At 58.0% G+C, this 24,899-nt stretch overlaps 3 protein-coding genes across 4 annotated transcripts; 2 read left to right on the top strand and 1 right to left on the bottom strand.

Moving 5' to 3' along the window:
- The first annotated feature begins 948 nt into the window (after positions 1-948).
- On the top strand, positions 949-10,501 carry NXPH4 (neurexophilin 4). Its single transcript, XM_016224430.2, has 2 exons — positions 949-1,005; positions 8,986-10,501. The coding sequence occupies exons 1-2, from the start codon at positions 949-951 to the stop codon at positions 9,847-9,849; spliced, it is 921 nt and encodes a 306-aa protein (XP_016079916.1). The 3' UTR covers positions 9,850-10,501.
- A 2,585-nt stretch (positions 10,502-13,086) lies between these two features.
- On the top strand, positions 13,087-18,050 carry SHMT2 (serine hydroxymethyltransferase 2). 2 transcript variants are annotated; one of them, XM_016224413.2, is made up of 12 exons: positions 13,087-13,197; positions 14,142-14,339; positions 14,822-14,901; positions 15,081-15,281; positions 15,594-15,675; positions 15,840-15,962; positions 16,089-16,228; positions 16,567-16,732; positions 16,927-17,026; positions 17,120-17,275; positions 17,357-17,464; positions 17,576-18,050. In XM_016224413.2, the coding sequence occupies exons 1-12, from the start codon at positions 13,165-13,167 to the stop codon at positions 17,701-17,703; spliced, it is 1,515 nt and encodes a 504-aa protein (XP_016079899.1). In that variant the 5' UTR covers positions 13,087-13,164; the 3' UTR covers positions 17,704-18,050. The 2 variants fall into 2 exon arrangements, with proteins under 2 accessions (XP_016079899.1, XP_016079900.1); XM_016224414.2 differs by lacking the exon at positions 13,087-13,197 and adding an exon at positions 13,314-13,606.
- Positions 18,051-18,532: 482 nt separating this feature from the next.
- COXFA4L2 (cytochrome c oxidase hypoxia associated subunit FA4L2) lies at positions 18,533-20,401 on the bottom strand. Its single transcript, XM_016224415.2, has 4 exons — positions 20,345-20,401; positions 19,880-19,968; positions 19,050-19,110; positions 18,533-18,926 (listed from the first exon to the last, which is right to left on the bottom strand). The coding sequence occupies exons 1-4, from the start codon at positions 20,399-20,401 to the stop codon at positions 18,870-18,872; spliced, it is 264 nt and encodes an 87-aa protein (XP_016079901.1). The 3' UTR covers positions 18,533-18,869.
- Positions 20,402-24,899: the final 4,498 nt, after the last annotated feature.

Genomic DNA, 24,899 nt, shown 5'->3' with positions numbered 1-24,899 from the left:
CAGAGACAGAGAAGGAAGGGGAGAGCATCCAGAGGTGCTGATGGTGAAAGATGGGACAGTGAGAGGGAAGGGATATAGAGATGGCACCAACAGGCCAGGCGAAGGTGCGCCGAGTGGGACTTCCTGCCCAGCCCCCACTCAGGGACTCTCTGGGACGCGCGGCGGGGAGGGGGGCCAGGGGCGGGGGGTGAGGGGCAAAGCTGAGCGGCCAGTCTAGCAGTAGAGTCCTGGGATCGCGGAGGTGCTCTGGGGGGCAGGGGGGTGGGGCAGGCGGGGAGCGCCGTTTGTCAACCCTATTGACAGACGTGATGGGGTTTCCGTCCGTGATCAATGATTCTCATCTCCCGGCCGAATGAGCCGCGGGGCGCCCATCCATCCCCGTCAGCGCCGCGCCGCGGCAGCCGCCCGAGGCCCCGCCCGCCTTCACCTCGGCCCTGGCCCTGATCTTGCCCCGGACCCACCTTGGCCCGGAGCTTCGAGGGACCCTGGTCGTGGTGGGCCCTTTGTGGACACCGGTCAGGAGCTCGAGCCCCACGCCCTGCCCTATTCCTCGTCGGTACACAGGCCCAGGCTCGAGGGTGCACGGTCCCAGGATCCACCGCCCTCTACGCTTCGCACCTGGGCCAGGGGCGTGTCCGGGGCGTGTCCGAGTGAAAGTCACCTTCGTTGCCCCCAGCCGGGAGGGAGGGGGCGTGCGGGGCGCGGCCGGGATTGGAGCGCCGCGGAGCCCCGCCCCCGCCCGCCGCCCGAGTCCGACCCAACTTTCTCCCCCGCCCGCGCCCCGCCCCCAGCGCCGCGCTCGCTCCTGGCGCCCAGTCCGCCGGCCGCGCCGCTGCTCCGCGTCTCAGGCAGCCACCCCCGGAGCGCCAGCCCCGAGCCCCAGACCCTCGGCCGGGCTACGTCCAGCCCCGGGACCAGCCCCGCCCGCCCCGCTCGCCGCCTGGGAAGATGAGGCTGCTCCCGGAATGGCTTCTCTTGCTCTTTGGTCCGTGGCTCCTGAAGAAGGTAAGGGCAGCAGGGCTGCAACGCGAGCCCCAGGGTCCTGGACGCAAAGGTCCCAGAGTGCGAGGGGCTCCTTGAGCCCGCCCCACACATCCCAGCAAAGCGCGGCGTGGGGGATGCCGACACACTCCCCATCCAGAACAGGCGCTCTCCCAGCACAAGTTGGCTGGGGGTCGGGTTCAGGGAAAGGGGTGGAGGCCGGACTTGGATCTGGCACGGGGCGCGGCGGGGGAGGGGACGAAGCACGACCCGAGAGTGCGCCAGACGGAGCGGGAGTGCGAGACAGACAGACAAGCCAGCAGGGTGTCAGCCTTGCCGCCTTGCAGCGCCAGTCTCGCTCGCCACCCTCGCTGTCTGTCCTTCCACCCCTCCACTTGCGCCTTCGCATTTCTCTTCTCTGCACTTGTCACCACGCCAGGTGGGCAGCGTGTTCCGAATGTACACGGCCCGAACACACGCGCGCACACACGGACGCACACAGATGCGGCCGAACTTGGCTACAATCTCCCATCACATTTCCCACGGAGACACCATCTCCCCTGCACCACCTCACAGACACACCCCTCTCTGGAGCCGGTTGATAGGGGGTAGGGGCTGTCTGGAAGGGGAGTCTCTCCTTCCGTCCCCTCCGTGCCCCCACCTCCCTGGGCTGACTCTTTCCCTGAGGCTCCTCGGCGAGGACTCGGAGGCTAAGGGAGCCCAGACTTGATCTGCCTCCCTCCTGACTTGGAAGCTTCAACTGGAGTACACGGTGTGCTCATCTGTGCTGGTGTAGCGTGTGGGGCAGCTTGTGCACCTGTGTACATGTGTGCGTCAGGGACAGCCAGGCTTGTGTGTCTAGTGCTAGGGACCATGTTTGTGTATGCTGGTATGGTGTGTGGTGTTGGCTTTGAAGGGGTGAGTGCAAGTGCCTGCCTCACAGCGCAGCCATCTGTGCCCCACTGAGTGTCCCACAATGGGGACCTAGGCCCTGGCCTCCAGTCTCCCTCAATTAGCTCCCCTGCCCATGACTTCTGTTTTCTGCACCCCAACTGTAACCTAGCTAGTCTGGGGGCAGGCAGGTGGCTTCCTAAATCCCTACTCCCTGCACCCAACCCCCAGCCCAGAAGAGTCTGGAAGGGGTATAGTTCTGCCCCCAACACTTGGACCCCTCCACCTGCTCAGCCAGATCACACTCAGCTGCTCCAGCAGGGCAGGGGGTGCCCAGTGAAGCTGGCAATTGAGCTTCTTGATTCTCCCAAACCATCCTGGTGACCTTGAGGGGCCGGAAGGTAGGCAGAGGAGCCCCCTCCACAGAAACTGCTCCCACCAGATGGAACTTCTTTTGGACTCCCTGCTCATCTCTGCCCTTAGAGGACTGGGGGGGGGGGGGGAGTCTGTGCCCCACAACCCACTGTTTGCAAGGCCTGGGGGAGAGGAAGGAGGGATGGTACTCCCCCCACCCCTCCTTTCTACTTCCTCCCACTCTCTCCACTCTCCCCATCACAAACTCCCCTGTGGACAGATCTGGTTTAATTTCCTTTGCCCCCTGAAGGGGAATGAAACATCTGGTGGAGACTTGAGGGAGAGTAAGCATGAGGATGTGAGCAATGGGGATCTGGCTGAGTGTGTGTGAGAGCTGCAGCTGTGGGTCTCTGTGTTGGAGTCAGTGGGGAAGTATATATCTGCCATTTAGTCCAGCGTGTGTGTGTGAGAAGGGGTTTACCTGTGTGTACAGACTGTGGGTGTGAGAATATTTATAACTGTGCATGGGGAATGTGTGTAGAAAAGTGTTGTGTGTCCCAGTACCTATCTGTGTGTACTTGTGTGCACTTGTGAGTATGACTTGTACACACATGTGCACCCCAAGGTAGATCTCCAGTGCACCTGTGTGCTGCAGCCTATGTGTTGTCTGTGTGAGTCTCCAGGGTTTGTGAGTGTGAATCTGCATGTTTTGAGTGCATTTGAGTGTGGGTATTGGGCTGTAAGCCTTAGGATGTGTTCATGTATCTGAGTGTGGCTTGTGTGTGTGTGTGTGTGTGTGTGTGTGTGATCAGGGCTGTCTCAATGCCAGGGTTGTCAGTGGGTTGACAGTGGGTAAGAGGCTGGTGGGGAACAGTTTACAGGATAGCTCTTTGGGAAACCGTAACTGTCCGCATTAACAACCCTGCCTTCTCCCACCCAGTTCACTTGTCCTTCCTCCAGGAGCTCTTTCTCCTTCCTCTTTGCACCAGAATCCTGGTCTCCTCCCAGGACCTGGGACTCCTGGCTTCCATTGACCCTGAGGCCCTGCTCTCTGAGCCAGGCCTTCTCAGGATCTTTCTAATATGGTCTGGTCTCTGACTCCTCTCCCTCTCAGTCTCTGTCTTCCCCACTCCTTGCCAAAGCATCTGCCTACTGTGAGAAGCAGCAGATCAATAGTTACTAATCACTAATCACTAATTACTAATTAGCTGGGGGAGGGCAGGGGTGGGGTTCTGTGGGACCTTCCTGGGGGAAGGATTAAGCCCAAGCGAGTCTCAAAGCCAGCTGGCCCCAGCCAGACATCTAGCCTACCCCTCCTGCTTCCATAACCCCATCTAGCCCCCCAGCTAATCTCTGGCTGAGCCACTTAGGCACGTGCAGCCTGGGCTAGGGCCCATAGCTGTTGGTAGGGATTTGGGGGTAATCAGGGCTGCAGCTGGGCTAGGGGCATCGAAGGGCGGGGGCACTGTGACAGCCCCCTTTGGCTGAAGCCTGAGTATGGGAGGGGTACCTGCTGGAAAGAATTTAGACTTCTCAGGTCTCTCTGGGTTGGAGCAGTGGAGGAGGTGGAGATCCAGGACAAGGTGAGTGGAGATGTGAAGTAATTGAGGGACAGAAGCAAGGTAAAGAAGGATCACTAGGGCCAGAGACTGGATCATTGGGAAGGGGCTAGATAGTGTTGAAAGAGACCAGGTAAGTGGAGAGGGCATCGCAGGGTCAGAGATAAAGTCATGGGCAAGGAGATGGGGAACTTTGGACAGAGCCCTGCAACTCCCAGTGGTTGGGGTCCAGGAGGGGGACAGATAACAGAGAATGGGCAGGGTCATGTGGGAGGGGTCCCCCAGGGCTCAAGCGTTTGAGGGCATAGTGGGAGTTTCAGGGCGTGGGGTGGGAACGAGCTGCAAGGCGGGGATGGAGAGCAGGGAGCGCTGCCTTGAGTGCTGGAAATTGGCGAGTCTCCCCCTCTCCCTCGCCTACCCCTCCTCCATCTCCACCCCGCCCACTCCCCCTCCGGCTCCGGCTTCGGGAAATTACATCCCCGCTCCGCGGCTTCCCCCCCCACCGCGCCCCGGAGCCCGCGCCTTTATAGGCACATTTATTGCAATAATAAAGTGAGGCGCGGGGCGGGGGGCGGGGGGCGCCGTTCCCGGGGGGACCGCGCCGGCTCTAGGAAGCAGGGAAATAAAATAAAATAAAATAAAATCAAAATTCAGATAACGGTGAGCCTTGCGCTGCAGACCGGGAGCGCGCGGGCAGGCGGGCGGGCGGGGCCGAGGGGGAGGGCGTACCCGGCCCAAGGGCAGAGCCGCCCCACAGCGGTCCCCGCCCCCTCTCGCCCGAGAGTCTGGAAGGAGGTGACTGCACCTCGACCGAGCCCCCTCCCAGAGCCTAACCCTGCCCTTCCTCTGCCTTTTCCTCTGACTTGCCTACCATACCTGTCCTCAGCTCTCGTCTCCTTCCCCTTCACCCACTCCCTACTTACCCCGGGTTTCCCAGTCCAGTCCTCATTCCCATTTCCCATCCCCATCCCCTGCGTTTCTGCACCCCCATTTCTGCCCAGTAACCACTCTCCACCCACCAGCATCCCCGCGGGGCCGGCCCCATCCCACAGTCCAGGTCCCTTTCTCATTCCCGCCCATCCCCAAAGCCCATCCCTCACCCACCACCCCTGCCCTCCCCTCACTCCTTTTGGTTCCCTTCCATTCTCTCCCCTCCCCTCATTCCCCTGACCCCAACCCCGCGGCATCCCTGCCTCGCCCAGTGCCTGTCCACCACCTCTGACCTCCTCCTCAGGCTTTACCCTGTTTCTAGCCTGTTCCATCCTCACCTCTGTACCCAATACCGGTGCCTTCCAGGTGCACACTCCTGATCCCCCTCTGTGTCCGCCCAGTCCTCACCCAGCCTATCCTGTCCTCCCCACTCTGTCCTCACTCTTATCTCCATCCCTGGTTCCCAGCCAGACCCTAGCTGCTCCACCCGCCCTGACCGCAGTGCCCCACCTATTTCTAGGTACAAGGTCTCAGGACCCACTTCCCTCTCCGTCCCCAACCCGGGCCAGAGCACTGGTTCCTTCCCCAACCACAGGGTGCCATGCCCTCCCCCGTGGGAATCTTAAACAGCCCAGCCTGACCCACGAAGCAGGAGAGAAGCAACCGACCAGTCTGGAGGCCCTGGGGAGGTGCACCCTGCAATGCGGCTGGGGGGCTGACAGTCTTATCCTCCCCCCACTCCCAGCGTTCCCATCCCAAAGCAGCACCCCCCCCCCAACGGAGTTTGTTCAGCAGCAAGAGGCGGCCTCAACTCCCCTTCAGTGCGTGGGCTCGCTGCCTTGGGGGCAAAGCACTCCTGGCTCAGCTCCCACTCTGTATGGGCCTGGAGGCACCTGGTGAATCGCACCCCCACCCACCCCCACATCCCTGTCTGCCACTGAACACCTCTGAGCACCCACCCCCACCCCCGCCCGACAGCCGGGCTTGCCTTTCCCCTCCGAAAATGTCACTGCGCTCAATTAGCTTAATTAAACCAGCTCTGGACTGAGGGGAACCCGTCCTCGGACAATACTCTGCTCTCACCTTAGTTCTAGAAGGGGGGACAGCACCGTGGATTCTGGACAAAGTGGGGCTTCCTTGTCACCCTGTTTTCCCCTCACTTCCACCCCCACCCACAGCTGGAGAGAGACAACTTGAAGGGTAGAGGGAAAGGACCACAACTAGAGACATAAACAGGGAGAAAAATAGAATCATAAAAGGGAAATTAGAAACAGTGAGGAAGAGACTGAAAGACAAAAAAAGAGACTGAGAGTCAGAGGGAGAGAGAGATGGAAAAAAACAGTGGAAGAGGGAGAGCGAGAGGGAGAAGGGAGCAGACGAGCAAGGAAGCCAGAGGGAGGATTTTATTTTATTTTATTCCATGTTCCCATTTCTCGGCTCGTTTCCTCGCAGACTCTCGCTCCTCCCCGTCCGAGCTCTGCACTGCAAGGTCGCTTTGACTGCCCCCCCAACTCTTCCCTTTGATCTTGGCTGTCTACTACGGCGGGTGGGGGTACGGGTGTCCAAAGCCCGGGGATTTGCCAGGATCAGAGGAGCACAGACATCAATTTGTCTGGGATCAGAGAGGAGATACCTGGCAACCCCCAGCACCCAGCCAAACCTGCCTCCCTATCCCAGACCCTGCCTGGGAGGAATTGCTGGACTGAGCCAGCCCTCCACAGGTCCTGGGCAGGGTGCAGGACACTGGGTGATGCTGGGGTGTGCTGGGGCAGGGAATGGCTCAGAGGCATTTGGAGTTTGTAGCTGCAGGCTTCAGGGACTGATGGAAGTCCCTGGAAAAAGCAGTGGTTGAGCCCAGAGGGGTGAGGAGAGTAGGTGTCAGAGCTCAAATGTCCCTGCAGCCCCACCCTTCCGCTTTCCCTCACAGCTTCACACACTCTCTCCTCCAATGCCCTCTCTGGGGCTCCAGTTCTGCTCTCTCCAAGTCCACTTCCAGGAGAGGTGCTTCCCCCCTCCTGCTGTGGCCTAGGACCCCTTTCCCCCAACCCCTATCAGGCCTGCCCTCAGGGTGTTAGCTGTCAGCTCAAACACGCCTGAGTCAATCACTCTTTCTCCCCCCCCTCACCTGAGCTGGGAGGAGGTATGGACGGGCGGGGGAATGAGGGGGGCGATAAATATGTATGATGATCGGGTGGCGGCAGCTGCATTAATAACCCAGGATCGCAGAGCTGTGGGGATGGGGACCAGGCGGTGGAGATTCTAGCCCAGCAGCTTGACTCTGCCGTTCCTGTCGCCTATGGACACATGGTGTATAAACATGGGTGTGTACAGAGGGGGACACCCATGCTGTCAGGCGTCTTTACTTTACCCAAAGCTCAGCCAAGTGGGACCATTCATATACAACTCACACACATGCACACCCCCCCCAGGAGAAATACAAGGAGATCACACATGTTCTGTCATTATGGATATACTGACACACACACCCCTTAGAAGGAGCTTGACACATGGACGCAGGAGGATAGGAACTCACACAGGAAGAGTGATGCACCCAGAGAATCACACACAGTCAACCCAGGCGTACAACTAATACCTGTCACACAGATGCAACTACCACAGACTAATACACAGCCTTGTTTAGATTAATACATACAGCCAACCAGGTACACATGCAACCTAGGCACACATACAACCCAGGCACACATACATAGCTGCCACAGACTGACACAACAGAATTCAGCTACCACAAGCAGGCACACACACATAAACACACAGCCTCCGCAGACTGATACACAAGGGCATACAGACACACACACATACAGTCACCAGGGCCACACATATAACCACCATGCACAGCCACCCCAAGCAGACACACACCTATCACCATAGCTACACACACAGACACACACATCACTCCAGGTAGACAGATACACAATACAACCATCCCAGGCTAACAGAAACATAACCACACCAGACTGACATTCAATACCCCCTCCCCCCAGTGTGAACCCACACGCAGTCAGGGCCACCCTAACAGCCACAGCTAGCACAGTCTGACTGACACACTCTGACATGTACAGCTCCTCTCCCTCCCACTCCCCTCACTGGAGCTGCATCTCCATATTTCTTCCTCTCGCTCTGACCGACTGTCTCCTTAACTCCCGGCCACCCCTGCCTCCCCACCCCCAGATAATTGATGGCCCAGGCCTGGCCCCGCGGCTCCCACCTCTCGATCTATCTTGTACACGCGACTGCGCTGTCTCCCAGATCGCTGCCACCTGAGACACAAGGAGAGGGGTAGGGGCGGGCAGGGGCTGCTCCTCCTCTGCCCCCGAGCCCTGGGAAAAACCACCAGGCAGCCTCCCTCACTGAGCAGGAGTGCTGGAGGCAGGGAGAAGGACCTGAGTAGCCCCCAAGCCTTAACCCCCAACGCCCAGATGCTCTCCTCAGCTCTACTGGTTTCCTATGCTCCTCCCCACAGGGAGTAGAGGATGAGGCTGGGGTCAGGGCTCTAGTCTCCACAGAGGCATCTGGAGGTCTTCACCTCTTTCTTGATGCTGGATGTTGACAGCGGTCATAGCCTCACTTGCCTGACTCCAACTCCTCCCTGGCCCATTACTGTGAGCCAGCGATTTTCACCAATGTGCAGCTGCACACTGGTGCGCCACAAGAATTTTTAAAACATGCAATACCTGACTGACTATTTAGTCAGGGCCACTGACCTCCTTTCCCTTAGATTGTCAAATTAAAAAATGACAACAGCCAACACAACAATAGCCATCCGGTGTGAATGAATCACAGTGATACCTATTTTTTGTCAGATAAGCAAAAAATATATTTTTTGGTGTGCTGCAGAATTTTAGTAATTAGTTTATGTGTGCCATGAGATGAAAAAGGTTGACAATCGCTACCCTGAACCAAGCAGGTTCCAGGCTGGAGGAGACAGTGTCCCTGTCCCCCTAGTCAAACCCACACTGGCTTGGGCTTTTTCAGCTGCATGGGAGATGTGGAAGAACATAAGGATTCTCAGTGTCATCTCACAGATGTAGAAACTGAGGCCTAGATGGGTGAAGTGACTTGGCCAAGACCACACAGCTTGAAAGGGCTGCAGATCTACTACAACGCACGCTCCTTGAACCACTGGCTGTGGGCCGCTCGATTCCATCCGGTCTCCTAGCGGCTTTGGAAAGGGGCTGGCACGGTTAAGGCCCTTGTCGGGTGGCCAGGGACAACTCCCAGCGTCTCTTTTTCTTCCTCTTTTCGTCCACAGGCCGTCAGTGCCCAGATACCGGAGTCCGGGAGGCCGCAGTACTTGGAGCTGCGCCCCGCTGCGGCCGGAGGGGGCGCCCCCGCCCAAGGACTCCCGGCGCCGCAGTCTTCCGACGGCCTGGGCACGGCGCGCGCCTGGAGCTGGGCCTGGCCCGCTAACCACACTGCGGCCCTGGCCCGGGTGGGGGCGGCGGGGGCGCTGCCCGCGCAGCGCACCAAGAGAAAGCCGTCTATCAAAGCGGCCCGCGCCAAAAAGATCTTTGGCTGGGGGGACTTCTACTTCCGGGTGCATACCCTCAAGTTCTCGCTGCTCGTGACCGGCAAGATCGTGGACCACGTGAACGGGACCTTCAGCGTGTACTTCCGCCACAACTCCTCCAGCCTGGGCAACCTCAGTGTCAGCATCGTGCCTCCCTCTAAGCGGGTGGAGTTCGGCGGCGTCTGGCTGCCGGGCCCCGCCCCCCACCCTCTGCAGTCTTCGCTGGCCCTGGAGGGGGTCCTCCCTGGGCTGGGCCCCCCTCTGGGGCTAGCTGCCGCGGGGGCAGGGCTAGGAGGCACCCTCGGGGGCGCTCTCGCGGGCCCACTCGGGGGAGCCCTGGGAGTGCCCGGGGCCAAAGAGTCGCGCGCTTTCAATTGCCACGTGGAGTATGAGAAGACGAACCGCGCGCGCAAGCACCGCCCCTGCCTGTACGACCCGTCGCAGGTGTGCTTCACCGAGCACACGCAGAGTCAGGCCGCCTGGCTCTGCGCCAAGCCCTTCAAAGTCATCTGCATCTTCGTCTCCTTCCTCAGCTTTGATTATAAACTGGTGCAGAAGGTGTGCCCAGACTACAACTTCCAGAGCGAGCACCCCTACTTTGGATAGTGCGCCCGGGCCCTGAGCTTCCCGCCAAATCCCGGCCTCCCTAAGTGAGACTCCTCCCAATGTCCCGCAACTCCTGTGGCCCCGTCCACCCTTCCATTCTGGGGACGAGAGGAACAGCCCTCCTGGGGACTATCAGCTGGCGTGGGTCCCCTTTTCCTTACGGGGAGTGCCTTTGAGGCCCCCTCAGCTACACCCCAAAATGGAGGAACAAGAGCGCAGCCCCAGAATAGGCGGTCCCAGCGTCCCCTACGCCCACATTGGTTCCCCTTGACGACCCCGGCTCTGGGCTGGACACTCCCTTAGGCCGAAGCTTTAATAACGCCTGGCCTGGCACCCTGATCCCACCCCGACTTTCTTACCCCAGGCTCTCATTCTCCTGCTCCACCCTGTCTCCGAGTAAAGACTGTAAAGACGTGTAAGCCATCCCTTCTGCCTGACGTTTGCCTGTTCCTCTTTCTTCAAAACCCCCAATTAGGGTAGTGGAAGCAGGCTCCTGGGCGTCGCGATGACTGGCCCCTGCCCTCTGCCTGCCTCCTTGCCATCCCTGCAGTCCTGTTCCACCTGCCCCTTTCCAGCTGCTTCCTCTCGGTGATATTTTTTCTACTCCAAAACAGACGGGAAAGGGAACAAAATAAAGTGAAATCCAATACGAGTTTGTGTGAGACCTTTGTAGGGAAGGAGGGGATGGTGTAGGTTTTAACGTCTGGCAGAGACGGCCAGGGCTCCTCCCCTGGTGGCTCGCGGGGGAAACTGAGGCAAACATTGTTGGAGCTAGCACCTGGGATGTCATCCAAGCCCAGATTACATAGGAATAAGGACGACCCTTGGGGTAGGAGCCCTACCTGAGGTGGGGATTTTCCTCCCAGAGGTGGGAAGAGTGACGCTGCAGGAGATAGGATGGGATTTAAACCTGAGAGAGGACTCCTAGCGGACTATTTGGGACTATTTGGGGGAGGAGATATAACGGCTTTGAATTTCCATTCAAGGAGACGCGGGGACTTCGTAAGCAGAGCGCTGACAACCTGCTAAGTTCCGTGGGGCTGGCTGGAGGCGGCAGGTGGGGGGAAGGGGAACGGTGTTTGCGGCATCTGGAGTCATCGATCTTCCTTTTCCTTCCTAATTTCGTGGGCGCTGAGTTTGCAGACCGGTGAGGGAGAGAGGGAGTGAGGCCTGAGACGAAGGGGTGGGGGAAGGGACGTGAGAGAGTTCGGAGAGTGGGGCTTCGTCGCCGCTGCAAGTCGCCCGCAAACGAGGCCCCCTTCAGCCAGCTGCCCATCCTCTCCACCCCCTCCACCCCCTCCACCCCCGCCTACAGCTCCAGCCCTCAGCTCCCTCCCGCAGCTACGGCTGCTAATTTTATCCGCCCCCAGCCCTGGCCGGGGCGTTAATTGGCTGCGGCTTCATTAGCAGTTCTCAAGCTCAGCCGCCCCCCGCCCCTCGGGACCCCTGACGGGGGGCTAGGGAGGGGGTACTGACAAGCTGCGGCACAGAACGAAGCCTCTTCTTCAGCCTTCCTTCGCCGCTAGTCCTGGGTCAAGGTCCCTCAGAGAGAGCAGTCTTCTCCAGGGGATTGCCCACTGGCTCCAGAGGGAAACTGAGTCAAAGGTGAGTGTGAGCCAGACGCGCCTGGGAGTGAAAAGTCCCTAAGGGGAAAATAAATATCGATGGATGAACGAATGGATGGATAAGAATGAATAACAGGATCAACCAAAAGAAGGAGGGAGGTGGGAGTGGTTCTAGGTCAGAGACTGGAGGAAGGAGAAGAACCCAGTGGAGTCCTAACACAGGCCTAGTGCTGGAAAGACCTGGGAATTCTTGGAGCAAGAGTGACAGGGAAGAAGGTTAGAGCTAAGGGGGAACTTCTGAGGCCTGGTATGAGAGCCAAGTGAGAAAGGTTGGAATTAACCCATCTGGGCCTTAGTTTCCTCACTTGTAAAGCAGTAAAATAATGTGAGATTAAATGAGATTTTGCGTGTGAACTTGCTTTGTGATGGATTGTCTTCCCCTCTTCCTCTGACTCACAAACCTGCCTTCTCCAAAGCCATTCTCTCCTCCTCTTCCTCCCACCCTCTTCTTCAGACATCTGGACACGTGAGAGCAGAGCGAGGTGCCCCTGCCTATAATTGCACTTGTTGCATTTTGTTACCTGTTCACTTCTTGATGTCCCAGCAGTCAGTAATCTATTCTTATATCTCCAGGGCTATGGCATGCCTAGCACAGAGTAGGAGTTCAATATGTATGTTGAATGAAAGAATGTGTAATATTGCTATGTGAGGTAATGGTTCTCAAAATCACTGCTTATTAGAATCATGAGGAGAGGTTTTGTTGTGTCAGCGTGAGTGGGTGAATACCAACTATTCTTTAAGACCCATTGAATCAGAAACTCCAAGGAGAGTCTCCACAGTTATATTTATATCAGATTTCCCAGCTAATTCTGATATCCAGTCTTGGGAACCTACTCCTGGAAGGGACAGTGAGTTCCTCCCCCAAAGGATGAGGCCAGAGGAAGTCAGGCTAAAAGGAAGATCTCTTCCTGTTCCAAGTATCTATAGCCCCAGGGAAATAAAGAGAGCTCAATGACTGCTATGGAGGCAAGAGGTGAACAGTTAACAAAATTCAACAAGTATAATGACAAGATGGGGCATCTCGCTCAGCTCCTGGATGTCCCAGGAGAAGGAGGAGATGGCGAAGGAGGAGGCACATTATTAAGTCAGAGGAGGAAGGGAGGACAATCTATTCCAGAGCATGCATATATACAAAGTCTCATTTAATCCCCACCACATGTTATTTTATTATTGATTTACAAATAAGGAAACTGAGGCCCAGATAGGTTAATTTGCTAGTTGGTCCCAGAGCTGGAGCTTGAACTCACGTCTCTCACCCTTCCAAACCAGGTGCATTCCAGGGCACCATGGCACTCTAGCTTGTATAGGAGTGTTTGTATTTCCCGGGGAGCCTAATAACGCTAGGTATTCAGTAGGCACTCAATAAATGGCTGTTCTCTGGACGACAGCTGGGTGAAAAACCTGAAGATCTCCAGGACAGTGAGGAGATGGGGGCAGCAGTAGATCTTTCTTTCAGGCCCTCTGACCCTGGGGCTACAGACGGGAAATGAAGCGGAAGAAAGGTGGAAAAAACTACAATTCCCAGAAGGCCATAAAGGAGTCGCTGCACGCATGTGTAGGCCCCTACCCTTAATCTTGTGGCCTCTACGGCTGCTGTTCCTACGCATGCGCTCTCGGGTCAGTCTTCTTCGGACTCCTTCCTTCCCCAAGCTAGAGTTGGCGGCTGGACCTCCTGCGACTTCGGTTTGAGATGCTGCCTTTCTCTTTTCTCTCGGCGACTCGGGTAAGAATGGGGCTCCGGAGCGTGGGTGACCAATAGAAAGCAAGCTCCCCTCCTACCGTAGTATCCATTCACAAACTATGAGGTTCTCCCGGGTTTTCCACATGGTCTGGGTCCTCCGGGAATGGACGGGCAACCAGGGAATCCCCGAGACCCCCGGGTGGGGCGGGGTAACTAGGGGCCCCTCTCCATTGCGGTAATCAGAAGCCCCAGGGCCACGTGACCTTCCATTTCACGTGGCAATTGGGGAGAGAACTAACTGATGCCACGTGAATCCTGTGCTGGCGGACAGCTGGGTTTCCACCCTGGACCAGCAAGCTGAGTCTTTTCTGCAAACTCTTAGCCCTGGGGATGATGCAACCGAGCCCACTGCTTGCATCAGGATTCTCGAGGCTCTGTGGACTGGAAGGAGGTGGAGAGGGGCAGGGCAGAGGACTGGAAGTGGTTTTTGGGCTTCCCTGTCATCAGACCCCCACCCCACCTCACCCCATCCCTCTTGCCTTGGGACTGCTAAAAATCTACCCTTCTACCTCCATTGTTCCGAAAACCACCTCTAACTAAGCCTGTTGTCTTAATCCCTTGCAACTTGGCCTCCCCTCTGACTGGAATATCAGTTTATGGAGGCCCTAGGGAAGACCCTTCTGTTCCTGTGGGTGGGGAGGTTCTGGAACCTCTAGCCTCTAGAAGACAAACTTTACCCTGTGGCTTTGCAGAGTGGAAGATTCCGAGGTGAGGTGAATGGACCGAATCAGAACCACCCCCTGGACATTGATCTCAGCCTTGGCTCTAGAACTAACTTTTGGAGTGGGGTAGTGAAAACTGGAACAGGCAGGCTGGACAGCTGGCTGTTGGGTTTGGAGCCAGAGGGCCCAATAAGCATGGCTGAGGGTTGTTGGGAGACTATTTGTCTGAACGCTTTTATTTGACCCTGGCTTTTCCTCCCCTAGCCTCTTCGGAGATATGGTCAGCTGGTCAGGATGGTCATACGGTGCCAGCACAGTGAAGCAGCCCAGACCCAGACTGGAGAAGCAACCAGGGGCTGGACAGGCCAGGAGAGGCTGTCAGACAGTGACCCTGAGATGTGGGAGCTGCTGCAAAGGGAGAAGGACAGACAATGTCGTGGCCTGGAACTCATTGCCTCAGAGGTGGGGCCTGGGGAGAGGGGCCAAGGCTTGGGCCACCATGGTGCAGGAAGTAATAGGTCATCTTACTGCTATTTCTCCAGCTCTCCCTTTCAGACTCAGGATCTTCCTCCTGGGTCTTAGCTCCCCTCTTTTTACTGTTCTCTGAAGCAAAGGCAGAGCTAGACTGGGTTATGGGATGGGGGCATTAGAGAGCTTCCAGATCCCCTCCTGTCAATTCTGGTCCCTTCCCCCTCCCAAGAGAAAAGAGGAACCTGGAAGCACAGGTATGAGTGGACAGGTGGGCTTGCTGGGGATGCCTATCATGGCAGCTTGGATTCTGAGGATGCTGCCTCTCGCCCCAAGCCTGGCAAGGAACCCTGAATGAACAGAGCTTTCTGTAGAACTCAACTCCTTGCAGCCTGGGGTTCTGGCAGGGTGGGCTGTGGGAGTCTCTCAACAGGGGCTCTTGTTCCTTCTGACATTGTCCCCACCCTTTACCCCAGAATTTCTGCAGTCGAGCTGCGCTGGAAGCCCTGGGGTCCTGTCTGAACAACAAGTACTCGGAGGGTTATCCTGGCAAGAGGTGAGGACTAGGCACCAGAGGGCTGGAGGACAGCCTTAGGGATGGTGCTCCTTGTAGGGGACACCTGCCTGCACCCTTCCAGTGTGTTTAGAGGAGTAGCCTTTCCACTCCTTTGCTACTAGTCAAGGAGATGGTGGAAGCCTTTCTCTGTGTCCTGATATTCCCTCCTCCCATGGCAGATATTATGGAGGAGCAGAGGTAGTGGATGAAATCGAGCTGCTGTGTCAACGCCGGGCCTTGGAGGCCTTTGACCTGGATCCTGCACAGTGGGGAGTCAATGTCCAGCCTTATTCGGGGTCCCCAGCCAATCTGGCGGCCTATACAGCCCTTCTGCAGCCTCATGACCGAATCATGGGGCTGGACCTGCCTGATGGTGGCCAGTGAGTATGAATGGGGTGGGTGATAGGCTTAGCGGGCAGTATGGGCACGAGAGAGGAGTTATTATTGCACTCCCACCATGTGCTATGCAGATGGGAAACAGGCCTCTCCCTGTCTTTCATCTTACAGAGCAGGAAGAAGATAAGACCCCAGTAACCAGGGCTCAGCACAGAGTGGACAGAGCAATGAGGGTGGTGCATGCTAGGAGCAGTGTCCCAGAGACAGAGGCCTTTGGAGCAGGGCAGGAAAGGAGTGGCTAAGTCTGCGCGTTGCTCCACTTAGAAGCCTTCTTACTTCCTCTTCTCCCCTCCCAGTCTCACCCATGGCTATATGTCTGATGTCAAGAGGATCTCAGCCACATCCATCTTCTTTGAGTCTATGCCCTATAAATTGAATGTGAGTGAGTGCTCTAGGGTGTGGGGAGGGAGCTGCTCAGGGTCTGGGAACCCTCTCCTGGGAAAAGTGAGGGGCTGAAGCCCTAGGCAGCCCTCAGGGTCAAAGAGGAAAGTGGGCTGCACTGCTTCTTTTTAAAGGCTTTAGCTTTTTGTCTATCTCTCCAGCCCCAAACTGGCCTTATTGACTATGACCAGCTGGCAATCACTGCTCGACTTTTCCGACCACGGCTCATCATAGCTGGAACCAGCGCCTATGCTCGCCTCATTGATTATGCCCGCATGAGAGAGGTTGGTGGAAGGCTGGGGTACCTGCCACTCCCTAAGGGGTGATGGGGAGATTTTGGAGGAGGGGCAGCCTTGGGCAGGCCTGTCTGGGCCCTCCCCAGACTAAGGCCTGTTTCTGTACCCGCCGAGGTGTGTGATGAGGTCAAAGCATACCTGTTGGCAGACATGGCCCACATTAGTGGCCTGGTGGCTGGCAAGGTGATCCCTTCACCTTTCAAGCATGCGGATGTTGTCACCACTACCACTCACAAGACGCTTCGAGGGGCCAGGTCAGGCTCCCCTGAGGTCAGGCCTTGCCTTTCCCTGCCTTCGTGCCTTATTCCCAGGGCATTGTTGGCCTGGATCTGAGAGGATCTCATTCTACCTGAAGAGTTCTACCTAGTCTGAGGATTCTCCTTCTTTTGCCCATGGTGGCATTTCCTTGGCAGGGGGTTTGGGGGTGGGAGGGAGGTTCTGCTCCCCTTGACCACTGGAGTCAAGCACACTGAGCATGACTGACGAGGACTCTCAGAGCCCTCAGGGGCCTGGGTCAGCCAGCTTCCTCTGCTCTTCCCATCCCTTGTCCTTTCTTTTCAGCTTAGATTCTGACTACCCTCTTCCCACACAGGTCAGGACTCATCTTCTATCGGAAGGGGGTACAGTCTGTGGACCCCAAGACTGGCCGGGAGATCCCTTATACGTTTGAGGACCGAATCAACTTTGCTGTGTTCCCGTCCTTGCAGGGGGGCCCCCACAACCATGCCATTGCTGCAGTGGCTGTGGCCCTAAAGCAGGTTGGAGAGCCTACTATTGTCGGGGTGGTGGGCATCTGGATGCTCAGGCCCTGCATCTTGCTAACTGAAGTTGGAGCTGTTGGGAGGGAAAAGGCAGAAGGGGAGGGGTCAAGGCTGGAGTCACAACTATGCTGGGGGCAGAAGAGTAGAAGGGGTAGGACTTGAGGTCCCAGGTGCTCCTGTCTCATCTCTAGGCCTGCACCCCCATGTTCCGGGAGTACTCCCTGCAGGTTCTGAAGAATGCTCGGGCCATGGCTGATGCCCTGCTAGATCGAGGCTACTCACTGGTATCTGGTGAGCCGGATGTGTGTGTGCGCGCGTGTGTGAGCCTCTAGTCTCAGGCATAGGCCCAGGACTCACCATTTTCTGCTTACTGTTCTCCCTTAGGTGGCACTGACAACCACCTAGTGCTGGTGGACCTGCGGCCCAAGGGCCTGGATGGGGCTCGGGCTGAGCGGGTGCTGGAGCTTGTATCCATCACAGCCAACAAGAACACCTGTCCTGGAGACCGAAGTGCCATCACTCCAGGGGGCCTTCGGCTTGGTGAGACCTGGAGTTCCAGGAGGGAAGGGTGGCTGTAAGGTGGGCTTGGGCTATGCTAATCCTCTTCTGCCTCTCTTCCAGGGGCCCCAGCCTTGACCTCTCGACAGTTTCGTGAGGATGACTTCAGGAAAGTGGTGGACTTTATAGATGAAGGGGTCAACATTGGCTTGGAGGTGAAGAGCAAGACCTGTGAGTGTGCTAGACCCCTGAGCCAGCCAGTTACTTTCACTCTCCGCCCTTTCCCCAGTGATCTCACTGCCTTCCCTAGAGCTCTGACTACTTTTCCTCGCTCCTCTCTAGCCAAACTGCAAGATTTCAAATCCTTCTTGCTCAAGGACCCAGAAACAAGACATCGGCTTGCTGACCTCAGGAAACGGGTGGAGCAGTTTGCCAGGGCCTTCCCCATGCCTGGTTTTGATGAGCACTGAAGGCACCAAGGAAATGAGGCTCATAGACTAAAGTTATTCGTCTTCCCTGTACCTGGACCAATGGAGGGGATGGCCTATCTTCCAATTTTTTGCTGGAGGAGGGAAGTCCTCTCACTTAGAGGAAGAGCCAGATGTAGTTTCCTTCACAAAATTTGTAGCTGAAATTCCTTTTTGTAAGAAGACTTAGAAGAAGGGGTCTGGGGCTCTCTGCCCTAACGGTGCCCGTTATCTCAGTGTTATAGACTCCCTACTCTTTCTTAGGGACAGGGGAGTTACCTTTGTGAGCCAGAGGAAGGGGTGGGTAGACACCCTCCTTTCTGTTTTTATCTAATAAAATGCTAACCTGACTTGAGCTTCTATTACTGTGGGAGGGGTCCCCTGGGCCAGGTGGTGATTTGTCTCCCTCCATGTGTTTCTCGCCCACAAGGACCCCCGGGGGCTGCAGCCTCCTCTCTCTCTCTCTGATCAGAGCCGACACCAGACGTGATTAGCAGGCGCAGCAAATTCAATTTGTTAAATGAAATTGTATTTTGCCCACGGCTGCTTCTGTTTGATCCCAGGGGACAGAGGGGAGCAAGGAGGGGTGGGATGACAGGGGGAGGCCCAGGTGCTAGGCTGGAGGGGGTGTGGGTTGGCTCCTGAGTCACAGGGAACAGCATGCTGCCCCTCCCTGGGTATAGAGGTGCCTCATCTAGAGCAGGCTGGGCAGCAGGCTGCGAGCCAAATCGAGCCTAGAGCAGCACCTCCCTGGGCTGGCTCCCAGAGCCTGGGCAAACGTGGGGCCCGCCACGTCGCTTGGCACTCAGGCCCCTGCTTTGCTCTTGGCTCACGTTGGCCACGCTCAGCACGTAGCCTGTGCCACACCCTACAGGGCCCCTGGTAGCTTAGCAGAGGGGCAGCTGCCTTGGGTCTTTTGGGTTAACCCACTGCTTCCCCACCTCCTAACTCTCCCACCCCCAATCCCCTGCGTGAGACTAAAGCTGAGGGTCAGAGGCGCTTCCGCTGCTGGGAGTAAGGGAAGAGGGTGGGGGTGGAGCTGCCTCCCCTTGGCGTGGGAACCAGGCCTGTGTACGCAGGAGCTGGACTGGGTGACGAAGTGGCGCCCTGGAGGCTGGGGGCAGAGAGTAGAGGAAAGGAGGAGGCTGGCTGATGTGCCCCAGCCAGGCTCAGAAGTCTGGCCGGTCCTTCTTCAGCTTCTTGTAGTCCGTGGAAACTGCAAGGAACTATGGAAGGGCAGGGGTTGCACAGAGTGCCCCAGGCCTCCCTTTGGGGGGCTACCAAGGGGTCTTCCCAGGGAACAAGAAATGAGAGGATGGAAATGCAGCCCTAGAGCCTCTGAGAGGTACCTTGTATTGGTCATTGGGGCTCAGGCGGTTCCAGGGCTCTGGGTTGTTCTTTCGGTCCCAGCTGTGGAGAGGGAGGGGGAGGGTTAGAGTTTCCTCTCTGGGAACTAAGACTTTAGAGCCTAAGGTAACACCCAGGGTCTCTGCCTCTACCCCACCACCCCTGTCCTGCCCAGAGGGGGCCCATTTGCCAGAGATTGGGGAGGGGTAACATTAGCAGTTACTGACAAGACACAAAGACTGTCACCATTGTCAGAATGAGGCCAGATGAGGGGCAGACAACCCAACCCAGGGACTCCCACTTGCGCCTTGCCACCCTGGGTCAACCTGGAAGAGCAGAGCAGGGGGAATCGGGCAGAGATCCTGAAGGGCTGGGGTTTCTGTAATGTGTCTCCAATTCCGAGGAGGCAAGGTGAGCTCCTGATGCGTTCAGAACACCCCCCTGACCCCCCTCTGTCTCCGGCCAGGCCGTGGAGTCTCATTGTCACCCGACCCCTACTGGACCCCCAGACGTTCATCTGGCCACATCCCCAGCGCCAGGCGTGCAGATATTGAGGTACCCACCGCCCGCCTGCCGCGGCAGAACGGCGTCGCCATGGCAACCGGGGCAAGTCTGGAGCCACAGACGCGAACGCCGTGGGGTGGACCGAAGGGGAGACGGGCTCTCAGGTCAGGAGCAGGCTCAGCCCCGCGATGCCCGGGGCAGGGGCAGGTGTGCGGCAGGGGGATCCGCGCTAGGACCACCCGTTCCCGCCACTCCTGAGAGGCCCGCTCTTTCCTGCCTCCTCTGGCCCATGCAGGCCCCCAGCCAGTGCCCCGGGCCCGGCCTTTACCAGACATCGGGGCTGCGCAGGGCGAGCCGCAGCAGGTAGAGTGCCGCGCTGCCCATGCCCAGGCCAATGAAGCCGATCATCGGGATGAGCTGCGGGGAAGATTGAGGACACTTTAGGAGTCAGCCCCCTCCCCGTAGTTCCCAGTCTCCCTTTACAAGCTTTCCTGCCAAGCTGCCCCCCCCCCCCCCCGCCTGGGGGCCGGCGCTCGCTCCCCTCTGGGAGAGGGGACCGGGAACCTCAAACACCACAGCTCCAGCCCTAGTCTCCCCCACCCCTCAGCGAGCCTGTCCCAGGGGGATTCAAGGGACACGGGGGCGGGCATATTGCAGGGATAGTTGAGGGCACCCTGGAAAAAAGGTTAGGAACGCTGGGGGAGCTAGGCAGAAGGAAGGGACTGGGAGATTTGAGGGCCCGCTGGCAAAAAAGTTAGGAGTTAGAATCAGTGGCTCTGGGGATAGAACTCACCGCGGGATGTCTCTTGATCTGGCGGTATAAGCGGGCCCCAAGACTGGTTCCTGCCATATCGCCTCTCCAGTGTCTGGTCCTCTCCAGGGCTCCGCTCCCTCGCTCCTCCTGGGGTCCCGCCCCCGGCTGGGGAGGGGTCAGCCCAGCCCGGCCCAGCCCAGCCCAGCCCTTTGGATCCAATTTACCCCACCTCCACCCATTCCTCTTCCTCCCCCAGTTCCAGGCTCAGAGTTGGGAAGAATTGTTGGGGAGCTGAGGGATTTCTGCTCCTCCACTCTCTCCTTCAGATGTCTGTATCCTGGCCCACGGGGACACCACTGGGGCTTTGGGCTGGTCCTAGGGAGAGGCCTCACGGGGTTTGACCCAGACTCTGATTGAGAGGGGATGCAGAAGTGGGGGTAGGGACTCGCCATGAGACCAGTGGCAGGCAGACCCCCGGAAAAGTGCAGGTATGGAGTGTTCACAGGTGGCACCAGGGGAGGAGCAAGGACATCTGCAATGCTTCCCCGACACCCCTAAGAACAGCAATTTTCAACTGATGTGCCACAAGAATTTTTAAAACTGACTATTTAGTCAGGGGCACTAACCTCTTTTCCCTTAAATTGTCAAATAAAAAAATGACAACAGCCAACACAATAGCCGTCCAGTGTGAATAAATCACAATGATACCTATTTTTTTTCTGTCAGATAGGCAAAAAATATATTTTTTGGTGTGCCACTGAATTTTAGTAATTCGTTTATGTGTGCCATGAGATGAAAAAGGTCGAAAATCGCTTCCCTAGAGCATCCAGGAGATGGCAGGTCGTGGAGGCCCTAGTTCTGTCCCCTCCACAGTGTAGTGGAAGGAGGAGGACAGATAGTTCAACAGAAGAACTCAGGCTGCCCCAGTTGTCAAAGTTTGGGGGCTTGAGAAACTTGCTTGCCCTGCCTACCCTGGGGAAGGGTGAAGGTGGAACCACCCAAGGAGGCCACTCTCTGCCTCTGGCTGTGACGGAAAGGTGGAGAATCGAGTGCGAAAAGGTTAAGGAAAGATAGACACGATGTGGACGGAGGAAAGAGAACAAGACGCAGAAACAGAAGCACAGAGCAAGCAACTGATTGCCTCCCTTTCCACAGCCAGCTTAGGTGTATGTTACCTGTCAGGGTGAGAAGGTTCACTGTCACCGTCTTTGGGGAACTGGAGATCCAGGGACCCAGGAGCCCACCCTAACTACCTCTCCCACTCCCACGCTAACCTCCACCCTACCACTCAGGCCTCGCGGCCCCCTGGGCAGCTGGATCCCACAGAGCTCCCCACCGCCCCTCCAGAGCCCTGTGGCGGCTTGGGCAGGGGCTAAATGTGCACCCACCGCTGGGCCCCTGGGTGTACAGGGAGGCCCTTCCTGGGGGCTTCCTTCCTTTCCCTGGCGCGGATACCTCCCCCGTCCCCTGCGCTGACAAGTGCGGCTGTAATTAGGCTGTGGGGTCCCAGGCTCTCCGCCTCCCTCCGACCGGTAATGAGATAAAGTGTCAGCGATACAGCGAAAACAAAGAGATAGAGACTAGCTCGGACGCGTGTGGGGGGTGGGGGAGGGGGGCTGAAGGGATGTCGGAGCCTGGAGTGGCACAGCGCGGGTCCCTGCCTCAGCACCCGCACTCCACCCGCCGGGGAATGGGGCGTTCTGTCTCCCGTGCACCCCAGCTCTCCAATCTAGGACCAAAAATCAATCCCGGAGCTAGAGCTCGAGGGGCCACGGAGCTGGGCTGCACGTCGGACTCTATGTGACACAGCTGGTGCGCCAAGAAGCTGGCAGGGATGTCTGGCCCCTGCGCCTCGCCCCTTTGCTTCTCGGGCCCTCGCCCGCCGTCCAGGGTCCTTTCTCGTGAGCTCCATCGGCCCGGGCCCAGCGCGCCCCCGACCCTCCGCGCCGCTCCACTCCTAGAGCCGCCGCAGATCCTCCAGCCTCGGGCGGCCGCTCCACTCTCCGAGCCCCTTATCACATGATTGCTTCTACTCTGGCCTCTCCGGGGCTCCTGGACCTTTCACCAGCTTCCGGTGCCAGTCTCTGGCCCTTTCTTTGTGACCCTGTTTCTGGATCATGATCTTTCCCGCCGACACAGAACTCCTTGGATTCCAGATCCTATCTCTCCCCATCCTCCCGCACTTTTCCAACAAAAGATCTCAGGCCAAGCTGACCCAGCGGGTGAGGGACCTCAGAAATTATTAGCAATGAATTAAGCGTGACCACGGGCGGACGAGGGTGCCGGGGGACCCGATTCTGAACACTGCACCGCGCAGCACACTGCTCCGCGCGGACGACGCCTCACGTCAAAAGCAGCTGGATTCCCCGCTCGGCGCCGACTGCAGGGGCCGTGGGCGCGGACGCCCCCTGCAGGCCGAGCTGCTTCTAAGCTCTCGGGGGAGATGCCTCGGACGCCCCCTGTCGGGCCGCGTCAGCCCTGCGCCCCACGGCTTTTCGGCAAGTCAGTCCCTCGGGTGGGTCCACGCCCCGCCCACCGCTCTTGTCACTCCGGCCGCCAAGGCGGTGGGTCCCGCAGTGGGCCCGGGTGGAGGGTTCGGAGAGGAGATGGGGAAGCTGCCACTTCGCCAGCCTCAGGCACCCCAGGTTCAGGATGAGTCCCCTCGAGAGGCTGGGCGGCCCCAGGTGCCCAGGGCTCCGTCTCTGCCCAGGGACTGCCCTTTGCCCCTGCCTGTCCTAGTCTCTCTAACTGCCCTTCTTTCTGCCTTTTTCTTCTTCAGGCCCTGTCTGCCTGGCTCTGTCTATTTCTGTGTCTCTGTATGTCTGTCTCTCTTCCTTATCATTCTGGCGGTGCCTGCCTCTCGCTCTGCAGCTCTCTACCTGGCTTTGTCCTCCTGCAGCTGTTTCTGTGTCTCTGTGTCGTCTCTCCTTCCCTCTCCCTCTCTCTGCCTCACCGCGTCTCTCATTACAGATGCCTCTCTGCCGTGGTCTTTACCTCTGTCTTCCCCCTCCCAGTCACCAGTTCTAGTCCTATTCTCTGGCTTGCTGCTCCTGGGGGGGCTGCAGCAGTCCTACGGGACAGCCTGGGGACACCTTGGGGCACTGCCTGGGGTCCCCTTCCCGGTCACCTCCACGTGCCTGTCACCTCAGCGCGGGCTCTGTCTTCCCTCTGCAGCTGTGGGGCTTCGGGGCGGGCGGAGCCCAGGAGGGAAGACACAGTGCCCAGCATCTGCTCGGGAGCCCCGGGGCCCCTGACCCTCTCCGCCGCTATTAAGGGCTCCGGGAGAGGCTCTGAGACGATCATGATTGCATCAGCTAAACAGCCGAGGAGCAGGGAGCCGCTCCGAGAGCGCACGAGCTTGCGAGACAAAGACGCCCGTGCCATCTGTTTATGCAAAGCTTTCTCCGCCGGGGACCCGGGCGTCCCGGTGCGTGGCCAGGCTCGGGGCACAGGGTCATGAGCCCGCTCCTGCCTGGTGTCCCCGCCACGCCGTCGTCCCCCGCCCCCCCCCAGCACCCAGAGGGGCTGCGGGGCGAGCGGAAAGGAGGGGGACAGGAGGGGGGTGTTGATGTGATTGGAGCGGACGCGGCTGTTTCTTCAATAATGGATGGAGATGATGCGGCCGGCGGAGCCAAGCCCGCTTGCAGAGGAGAGAGGAATAGAAATCGGAGAGGAAGGGGCGGGGGCGCGAAACGCAGCCAGGCGCGCTCGCAGACACATACACACAGGCCCGCGCCTGCGTCACACTGTCTTTTGAATACACGCCGCCGTGCGGTTCACACCCAGGCACACGCCCACACACTGTCACAGAGACACACACCTGCAAGTTAGATGCCAGAGCAACACACACTCGCTAGAGGCTCTTTCTGATTCTCACACATACACAGTCCCTCAGAGAGAGACCCACAGAAATGCCTACACGCGGGGCACACTCAGGCGTGAAGAATGCACAGACACGCCAAAGCACATATGCACACCTAGACACCCAGGGGCTCAGACGGACAAAAATAATAGAGGTTGAGAGGGGTGACAGAATGGTGACAAGACAGATACTCAGGATACATGGGCACACACACCAACACACATACACCTCACAACACTTGGGGCACAGACAGACACACACATGCTACACACCAGGGACATAAACATCCATAATTGCCAGGGGGACAGAGACCCACCCACCCCCACACATTGAGAGGTTGGCACCCACACATATACAGGAGCCTCTGCCTGTGCCCTGTGGTGGTGGAGTGTGGTAGAGAGGTCGCTGGGGCCCCTGCTAGAATGCCTCCTTAGCCTAGCCATTTAATGAGGTCCTGGTGACAGGCGGTGCCTGGGGCTGTTGACCCTGCACCCTGTTTAACTGCCTGCAAGCTTTCTTCCTTGGCCCCCAGGGCAGCTGGCACAGATGTTGGGCCACTCTGGCCTCAGCCAACCCCAACCCCAGCAGCCGGGGAGAGAAGCAGGAGCTATAGAGGGACATTGGTGGCTGTATAGGGAGACTCCCAGGATCCCCAACACAGCCAGGTGGCAGGGGGTAGAAGAGAGCTTCACTACATATCCCCCGCATTCCCTGTGCTGCCCAATCTTCTGA

This window comes from Miniopterus natalensis, chromosome 2, assembly GCF_054644295.1.
Source record: "Miniopterus natalensis isolate mMinNat1 chromosome 2, mMinNat1.hap1, whole genome shotgun sequence".
Classification (NCBI taxonomy): domain Eukaryota; kingdom Metazoa; phylum Chordata; class Mammalia; order Chiroptera; family Miniopteridae; genus Miniopterus; species Miniopterus natalensis.
The sequence above is the reverse complement of the archived record's forward strand: the minus strand, read 5'-3'. Positions and strand labels throughout refer to the sequence as shown.